Genomic DNA, 10255 nt, shown 5'->3' on the forward strand with positions numbered 1-10255 from the left:
CATATCGATTTGTACAAGATACAAGTACTTCTTCCGATGATGAAAATTTAGCATCAGAAAAGCACATAAATTCAGAAAAACTAACTAAACGTCCTGTTGTTCCATCTTTTCCTGATGTTCAAGGTAAAAATATATCTGAGCATAAAACAAACATGCTATTATAATAATTTCTTGATATTTACATATTTATTAAATTATGTATTTGATATTTAAATTAATTTTTACCTACAATACAGCACTTTTGGCCAAAAAATATATTCTTTATATTATATATTTACTGCATTCCTGCATTCCTTGTAATTTATTACTTAATGGTATATTGTGTTATGAAATAGAACAATTGTAAAAAATAGTTATTTCAAAATTTTTAATAAATTGTTGATTACACAGTTTAATACATTTATTTTTTATAAGAAATTTTAATTGCATTAAATAAAACGTGATAAAGTTATTATATTTAATTGATACTGTGCAAACGAAAAATCAACCTGTTTCGAAATGTGCAAACGAAAATCTATCGATTAATGCCATTTTAAATACAGTATTCGTGTTTCGAACTTATCTATACTGACTTTGACCGTTTTCGAAACTTTAATTGTTAATAACTTTTTAACCAAGGGTGTGCAAACGAAAAATCGACCTGTTTCGAAATGTGCAAACGAAAATCTATCGATTAATGCCATTTTAAACACAGTATTCGTGTTTCGAACTTATCTACTGACTTTGACCGTTTTCGAAACTTTAATTGTTAATAATTTTTTAACCAAAGGTGTGCAAACGAAAATCTATCGATTAATGCCATTTTAAATACAGTATTTGTGTTTCGAACTTATCTATACTGACTTTGACCGTTTTCGAAACTTTAATTGTTAATAACTTTTTAATTATTTAATTATTTTTTAATTAACGGATACTTTACCTTAACCTTGATTTATATATGTTGCAAGGATTGATTAATGTACGTGTTTTAAAGGTAAGAGACCGGTAATTAAAACAAAGTAAATATTAATCAACATTCTTATAACATATACATATAACAAGGTCAAGATCATTGGCGATGAAATGTCCGTTAACTCTAGAGAACTAACATTAGATATCAGGAACATTAAAGTTAACGCCTAGTTGTCATTTTCATGATCATTCTTCTTTGCTTTAAAAGAACATATTTATTGGTATTTTTTAATGGTTAATAATATAAATGTATTTCTTTCAATATTGTAAAAAAGCAAAAAAATTCTGACCTTATTTAACGTCCATTGTTACGTTTAAAACAACATTTTGCTTTGCTTTCTTAGCCATATACATTTTATATTTACGCGTCGTCAATTTTACGAAGTATTAGCTTTCTACGGTTAATGTAAAAATTACCAATACAAGTTATTATTTCTATGTTTGTACATATTAATAAGAATTTTCTGTTATAGATTGAAGAGAGTTATACAAATACAGAAAGTTTAACTTTCAAAGACATTGATGGGACATTTATTTTAAATATTCCAAATAGTGAGTTTGTGAATGAGGAGGAAAACTTATTTCCCGTGTTGCAACGTGTCGAGTCATGTAAAGAAACTGATCAGGTAAGAACTACTAACTAGCAAAACAAGTATTCGTCTAGCATGTGATATCTCAGCATGAGCTATGTATCTGTGTTGTTGATAATCATCAATCATGATACATACATAATACGGTACAACTTTTATGAAAAATACTATCAACTTTAAGGAGTTCCCTGCCAATCTGCTAACCTGCAAGTCTGACTTTTTTAATGTTTTCCTTTTGTCAATGCTATTTTTATAATAGGTAAATCAGCTAACCAAGTAACTTGTCAGATTGCTCAGCAGGTTGATGGTACGGAACTCCTCGTTTTTCATTTCTGTAACTTGTGTTATTCTGTTTCTCAAGGCCGTTCAGAAAAAAGAGACAACATCTAAAAATTCGGAAACTGAGAGTTTCGAAGATTCCAGAGCTGAGAGCTCAATATCAGCACAATCTGACACTGACAATGAAAGCGAATACTCAACATCTGGTAAAAAAAAGGAGCAGATCAAAGTCAAATTATGAACCAAACAAACGTTTAGCTTCTTTTAACGGCCTTGCTCACTTGAAAGAATTGGTACATATGTTCTCTCTTAATTACTCTGTACATCTTTAATTTTTGTCTGTTTTTAATTATTGTTTGTGTTTTCAGGATCTTGAAACATATTTAAGGACTTATGACCTAAAGTCAGAGGCAGCGGTGGATAACTACAAGCTGAAAGGGACACTGAATGAGAGAGATCGATCTTCAATAACAAATGCTGTAGTTCAAGAGATGTTGAAAGTGAATTATGTGTAAGTACTAATAATGATTTTTGAGGAATATCAGTGTTAGCTGGTCCAGTATATGTTTTCATAAAAGTTAATGTTTATTCTTTGTGGAATTGCAGACCATCCCAGTTTGAATATGCAGAAATTGTAAAGAAGATCTGTGTTCTTTTTCCCTCTGAAGATCCGGTAAACTACTTTTGTTTATAAATATTATTGTCAATGTATCTAAACAACTGCAATCTCAGTGAAAATTTCTTTTATCTCGCAGGCTATTTATTACATTCCTCCTGACACAACGCATAGAAATGCCCAGGGTAAACTACCAAATAAAGTAAAAAATATTAAATACAATCTCCAAAAGAAGGACGCAGGAACCTTTCACTTCCCTTCTTCTTCAATGCAATGTGTCTCGGAGGCACTGGAAAGGACAAAAATTACTAAGCCGGCTAAGCTAGAAGGTAAAGTTTTCTTTTCATTCACATCTTTCTGGAATCAAACTAGACCACGATTATAATACTATTGAGTATTTTTTCATTTCTTAGGAATAAATTCATAGTGTTTTAAGAAAGTTGTAATGTAATTACAGAAATTTTTAGTATGCGCTGAATTAAATTTTGCCTTTAAATAACAATCTTCTTCTAACATTTTAGGAAGCATTAATAAAGAAGATCCTGCCATAAAAACTGCTATCACATGTCTGAGACATGAAAGCCGGGATTCTTGGCCTCAATTGTTGGCGAATTGATCAGTGACGCATGCCCTTAGACGTAAAATCTTGTTGGAAACAAGACCAAGAGCTCAGTGTGAACCCAGTAAAGACCAACAAAAAGACAGCGATGAAAATGAAAATGATGAGAGTGAAGATGAAGAAGAGCAACTCGTTGATATATATGTGAAAAAATGGGATGTCTTGAAGCTTCCCAATGGGTACCTTTTAGTAAGTGTACTATGAAGAATTTTCTTGATGAATAAAATAACATATATTGTAATAGACATATATTGTAATAGTTGTAAGATTATTTGTATAAGTGATTCATGTATCTTTTATTTTAACACGTTGCATATTCCACTTGTCTACTTTGGCGTTTTGTATTTTCTTTCCATCTTTTTAGCTTAAATACAATGAAAGAAGTAAGAAACTACACAGGAATTAAGAATAAAGATTTAAATAAAATAAGGATAAGGAATATCCATATCTTATTAAAGTTTTTATTTCTAATTTCTGTGTAATTCCTTATTTTTTTCATTGTATTTTAACTCTTAGAAGAGTGCCCTTTTTAATCCATTCAAAGGATATATACTAAAGGATATATACTATATTATTAGAATATATTCTATTACTAAGCTACTTACTCATATTAGAGGTATCTGGTATATTCTAATTTGTTAGAATATTTATTAGAATATTTCATTATACACTTATTAGAGGGAAATCCTCTCACCTTTAGGATATCACCTTGGCGCTTATTTTAATAGGAAATACTCTGTAGTTTATCGGATTATTCTAAAATCTAGAATATAATTTTTTCGGTGCGGATACCATGGGTATCTAATCGTACTTAATATAATAATTATTTTGTGTTAGATAAATCTAGATTCTTGCGGAATCACTTAATCGCGATTTACACTTATATTTTGGTCAATTAGACTGTACCTTATATGTGTAATTTTCAAAGTATCTTGTGGTCAAATTGGACCTACCTATTTGGGTTGTTCCTGGCCAAATCCATTTTGGCTGTACGTCAGCTAGAGAATAAGGAGACAAACTCCTTCGATACCGGCTGATTTTCAAGGCCGGTAGATTGTAACGGTACGGTTACGAATTATCGATTACGAATTATTACGTTAACGAAAGCGTGTTAATTATATAAGAAAAAGATAAATAATCACGTTCATTAATAAAATATTAATTAAATTTAAATTTAACTTAATTTTGCATTTAATTTCTCGACAATACGCGTAATTAACTTTTTTATTAAGAAATATATCAAAATTATAGAAAACAAGAAAGAGAGTTATATCAAAGAATGCGAAGAATATATTAACCGCGTTTTAATCGAAATCGAGATTATATCTCGATCGCGAATATCTGAATTTAAATAGCATAATGTACGCGAAACAACCGAAATTAAAAACTCAATCGATGAATAAATCAATAAATAAATCAATGATGGAAAAAATTAGTACAATCCGAACCGCGAACCACGAACCGACTCGCGAAATAAATCATGAACATTATTTGATCTCACCTCAGACATCAAGTGAGATATACAGAATGAATGACGTGAGATCCAAAAGAAACAATAATTTCCGAAGCAATATATTCACGCAATAAGTATCGCAAACAATATAAAGAATTTGTCATATTCTCTCTTAACTTATTACTTTATTATAAAATGTTTTTCAAATTATGGTTAATACGACATAAAATCTGTATCATCTTATACTATAATATGCATTTTAATATAATAGATATAAAAACTACATCATCTTTCAGATATTTCTACAAAAAAATTATTCTGTTTCGCGATAAAATATTTACTGGATCTCACGTCATTTTATTTTGTTCTATTTATTGATACAAAGTCAATAATAATACTAAATGGATAGACAACAAACGATCAGGATAAAATCGGCATGTTATTGATATATGTTACGCGAGGGCAGTCTCTCCGTAGATACAATAAATCAATAAATAGAACTCTAGGATTTATTATGCAGCCTATTATTATTCAACCTAATCTGATTTAGTCTATCCATTTTAGGGCAACGAATATGTGACACAAGTCGCATTTATCTGTATTATTAGATAAAAATAATACATAAAAACAACTAATATTCACAGATTCATCACCCCATAATAAAAAAAAGTCACTCACCGACCGATGCGCAACGAGCGGAGTTAGTCTGCCACGAAGCTACGATGATTCTGTAACACAAAAATGAAAGATTCAAATTAAATAGACGCTCAAAATAATCAATGTTTCAAAAAATAATTTTTACACACGTCTAATTCGTCTTTCAATTAGATTTATTAATATATATGTATTTATTTTCTGGGAAAAATCTTTACGAGAATAAACTTTTTTTAGACGGTTCCTCTTTCTCAAATTATTTCTTACTTATCCGAGATAAATCAGCCCGAATAAATGGAAAAGCTATTAATTTTAAGATAAGAAATAATACTCACCCCAAAGTTGCTCCGCCGGGGCCTGATGCCTCCGCCAGGTCTCCTCTCAGAACAGGGTTCTCCTCCTTGCCCTCCTCGCCATCCGGGCATCCGTTGCACAGGATACTCACAGAACCACTGTAGCATAAACAAGTTTATCCACTTACTTCCGATTTCTTTTATGGAGTCTTTTAATAAAATTAATGACTGTTTGGTCAATTCTGAGGAAGACTTTACAGTCTCTTTGGTAAGGACATAAAAAAGTAAAATAATAAACTGTTAATTTTTTTCACACCATTTTTGGAAGAGCATGTTTTATATAAATGTACACATGTAGCAGAGATAACATTTTTTTAACCACGCCAAGTGTTTCTCAATCACGTTTTAGATGTCAAAGAAAATTCTGTATTTAAGTTGTTTAACTGCGTATAGAAAAAGAGGAGCAAAAATATATGTTGAAATATTAAGTATATTTGGCGTGGCGTCTCCCGACTGCTCTTTTAAAATATGCAATTAATAATTATATCTGTAATGCCTAATATAATAATAAGAAGAATAAATTGTAGTGAGTATAAATCAAGTATTTGAAGAAAGGAAATGTAAATGTGTACAATTAACATAACTTTTATGTTAAAGTTAAAATTGTAAGATAAAATCAACACTCTTTTTCTGCAAATTTTAACACATTTAATAAATACGTTCAAATTGTGTTACTTTAACATATTTTTTAAATTATTTTGATAATTTTACATTCATAATTTGTAAAGTTTAATTAACATAGCAGGCATGTGTTAAATCATACACATGTATGTGTTGATTATTTTACACAAAAATTTTAACAAGGACCCTTTTTAACAAAACTACAAAAATTTTCCAACAGTGATATACTCGCAGTGCAAGACCGCCTCGTGTATTCTTACGCAATAGTTAAATTTGTAATAAATGATAAATATGAAGTTAATATAGGTTGTACTTACCAATTAAATTAGTCGCGACACTATCTGTTCCAGAGTTGATCCATCCAATGTCCACAGTGCTCTGCAAATAAAAAGTATTATTAAAACCTGTGATATATATACACATAAAACATAATATATCCAGCATTTGCTTTTATTTAAAAAGTGGAAAATTCCTATTGGGATTATTGGGAACTGGGAATAGAGGCGCAAGTTACGTGTGGCACGTATACGGCGACGGAGTGGCATGGACGCATAGAAACGGCGCGGTACTGACAATGAGTATCCACCTGCGGGGTCAGTTACGGGCCCCAAGTCGGCATATTCTTTTGTTTGCGTGCAAACGAGAAAGGACAAAAGAGCATAAATTTTTTTCTACCTGCGCCTCTGCCCTTCCCCAACAGGTCTACAATTTTAAGCTAATCTAGCCAAGCAGTATGACTAGCGGATACTACACAATTTGCAGCTTATTGTTAGCAGTCAGGAAGATCATCAGCACAGGCGCGCGCAAGCATTCCAACAGACAAAATCGTACCGCGTGTCGTAGGTTGAAGATGGTAAAGATGTGAAGAACGTTATTTTTGGTTAATTTTATACTCGTGGTTAATTTTATACTCTAAAAATGGCGCGCGGCTTCACATGACTTCTTAACATTTCGCGTTTATGCGTTTTTTACATTATTTTAACAATAAATATGCTGTACGCTTATTTTAAAGGCCGTTGTTATGCGTTATAATGCAAGTTAAATATACAAGATAAAATTGTAAATCGATATACACGATATTTGTAATATATGAGAATGTAATTGTCTTTTTATTGATTTTTCACTGAATATACTTGAGGCCGATTAAATTTTGTAAAATACGCAGATGCTAATAGATCGTCAATGTGAGACGCAAAATCTATATTTACATGATAATTAGAAATCGGAATATTATAAATGCAGAGTTAACAAAGATTTTACTTACCAATTAAACGAATTGCAACGCCATTTGTCCCAGAATTGATCCATCTTGTGTCCCAGCCCGTCGTTAATATTATCGGAACACAAGGGCTGGGACATAAGATGGATCAATTCTGGGACAAATGGCGTTGCAATTCGTTTAAATTTAAATGTAAAATATCCGTGCAATTGTTAATTGTTCGAGAATATTTGAATTATAGAATAAATCTTATATCGCGTCGTCATTTTTTTCAACTGTCCGACTTCAACTTACGAATTAATTTAAAATTCGACTTTGAAAGTAAGAAACACCGTCAAATTGAATTCACGGAATGCAGTGCATATTGCAAATATAATTTTTAATTATAAAGTATATAATATGTTTGTACTGTATATAAGACGTTAAATATTTTTACTATTATTATATTATTAGTGATCATGAGAATACAAGGTCGGCCTGGCGTTCATTTCTTCGTCGAATTGTTTATTAAACTATTAAAGAATTGTTTATTAAAGAATACATTGCTCTTGGAGTACTCGAGTCAGCAGCTATATATTATATACTTTTCTGTTTATAGTTCAGTGGAACATAATCATCAGTTGAAGTGGGGAAATTAGCAATTTGTCCACGCAATTAATTATTCCGATAACTCTGGCGCCTTAATTTGATGATGGTTTCTGGTAGTACTTTTAATGCTAAACAAAAAATTATATATAGGTCTTATAGGGCTAACTGCTCTAGTTTTCGAGATATACAGTGTTAAAGTTAAAAACAAAGCTTCCTCTATGACGAAGCAAAATAAATAATATGAATTTTTAAATAATACTTTAATTGTGTGGTATAAACAGTACACACGTAAGCGAGAATTGAATATATCTATGCTAAGCACAAATACTGTAATGCTTCACGTAAAGAATGTACACAAAAACACGCATACCTTTTCCACTCGAGACAAAAACGTAAAGAATGTAAGATATTTCGAGGTCTACCCTCTCTCCTCTGACTTGAATATAGGGCGAAACAAGGTTTATCATTGTCACGGTTCGTGTTTTCAACTTTTCACGCGAACCGAGGTTCACCCCCACTCCCCCCTGCTTTCGGGGGATGTGCGGTAGCCATCGTCAAATTAAATGCGCCAGAGTTATCGGAATCTTGCCAAAATAATCAATGTTTCAAAAAATTTTTGCACACGTCTAATTCGTCTTTCAATTAGATTTATTAATATATATATTTATTTTTAGGGAAAAATCTTTACAAGAATAAACTTTTTTTTAAGTTTTTTTAGGTTTCCCTTTCTCAAATTATTTCTTACTTCCGAGATAAATCGGCCCGAATAAATAGAAAAGCTATTAATTTTAAGATAAGAAATAATACTCACCCCAAAGTTGCTCCGCCGCCGGGGCCTGATGCCTCCGCCAGGCCTCCTCTTAGACAAGGTTCTCCTCCTTGCCTTCCTCGCCATCGCGCCATCCGGGCATCCGTTGCACAGGACCACATCAGGACTCATAGAACCACTGTCCAATATTTCACGATCGAGAGTATACCTGTCAACACGATCGCGATACTTTATTAGTTTATTAGACAATTAGACATTAGACACTCCCGATATAAAACGATCGACGTACTACGGCGCACTTTCATTATTTCAATGCGACGCAGTTTACCGAGCTTTCTTTCTCCGCTGAACACGGCCAGCTTACTTATTACCGACGCCGCACGCCACGCGGATAGAATGCGGGTCGAGTCAAAAGAGTCGAATTGAAACGAAACGATCGACACATATATCACACATGACACACATGTCATCACTACGCCTCGTTATTCTAAATCACGTGATTCGCATAATTTGTACTCACGTTAAACGCCACGATGATATCCGACGACGGGCGACGATTCTCGACCAAACGGTAGTCCAGCACTCCGATCGTTTTCTCACTCGAGCCTGTGTGCGATAATAGTCGATTATTCATTGAAACACAATAAACTTATTATATTCGGCGTACATTAATCCTGTATTTACCTCACTCCGATTCCTGTAGCCGCGCGAGGCGCGAGGTATGTCAGGTATGTGCCGCGCAACGTGGCCAGCGCGCTTCGGCGTGCTTCGGCCATGTTCGTGAGCAGTCGGCGCGCGACGCCAACGACGAAAATTATTCGATCGCGCACACGGGATAATTCGACAATTAAGAGAGAATTACTTAATATTCTATCTTTCTAGTGCCTGCGATCTGCGATATCATCGTGATACTCATCACGGCACATCTCGCGATGAAATAGCACTTATACGCACGGAGTCGTCGTCGCTCACTCGGCTGCTCGTCGCGCGTGCGTCGGTTCGAGCGTCTTCAGCGTCGAGACGTGAATGAGGGTGCGTTCCCACTATACGCGTCGCGCGTCGCGTCACGACGCCGCGTCATGAGTTATCCAATCAAAACGTTTCATTTTATGACGTCATTTCCGACAAGATCTCGCGCTGATGGAGACATGGCCGGTATTCATAGTTATTTAAGACCGTCTTAAGTTCAATCTTAAGATGTCATGAACCAATCACAGAGCCGTATTAGCGTTTTAAGACATTACTTAAGACGATCTTGAAGACTATGAATACCGGCCAATAGGTATCCTTGTCTGTTGTTTCTGTTCCGTGGTCGGTTACGGGACGGATACGGGACGGCTGTGTCTGAATCGACCTTAAAGCTGGCCACACGCACTTTTTCGTAACAGTAATGCTAAGACTCCATAGACACGGAAACGCCGTGCGGTAGAGTGCGTTGACCAATCAGAAGGCTGCCGCAAGTCGCCTGCGGCAAAATCAAAATTTGTGATTGGTTAACGCACTCTGCCGCATGGCGTTTCCGCGTCTATGGAGTCTTAGCATA

The 10255-nt window shown here is 33.7% G+C and overlaps 2 protein-coding genes across 2 annotated transcripts; one reads left to right on the top strand and one right to left on the bottom strand.

The window, feature by feature from the left end:
- The first annotated feature begins 1436 nt into the window (after positions 1–1436).
- LOC112453728 lies at positions 1437–3420 on the top strand. The gene is made up of 6 exons (XM_025014633.1): positions 1437–1577; positions 1903–2113; positions 2189–2331; positions 2427–2493; positions 2576–2765; positions 2958–3420. Exons 1-6 carry the CDS (start codon positions 1516–1518, stop codon positions 3050–3052), a joined length of 768 nt encoding a protein of 255 aa, XP_024870401.1. The 5' UTR covers positions 1437–1515; the 3' UTR covers positions 3053–3420.
- Positions 3421–4854: 1434 nt separating this feature from the next.
- On the bottom strand, positions 4855–9488 carry LOC112453727. The gene is made up of 6 exons (XM_025014632.1): positions 9402–9488; positions 9233–9318; positions 8755–8920; positions 6454–6514; positions 5498–5614; positions 4855–5236 (listed from the first exon to the last, which is right to left on the bottom strand). The coding sequence occupies exons 1-5, from the start codon at positions 9486–9488 to the stop codon at positions 5604–5606; spliced, it is 411 nt and encodes a 136-aa protein (XP_024870400.1). The 3' UTR covers positions 4855–5236; positions 5498–5603.
- Positions 9489–10255: the final 767 nt, after the last annotated feature.

Source organism: Temnothorax curvispinosus, unplaced genomic scaffold, assembly GCF_003070985.1.
Source record: "Temnothorax curvispinosus isolate PA1 unplaced genomic scaffold, ASM307098v1 QBEX01004652.1, whole genome shotgun sequence".
NCBI classification, from domain to species: domain Eukaryota; kingdom Metazoa; phylum Arthropoda; class Insecta; order Hymenoptera; family Formicidae; genus Temnothorax; species Temnothorax curvispinosus.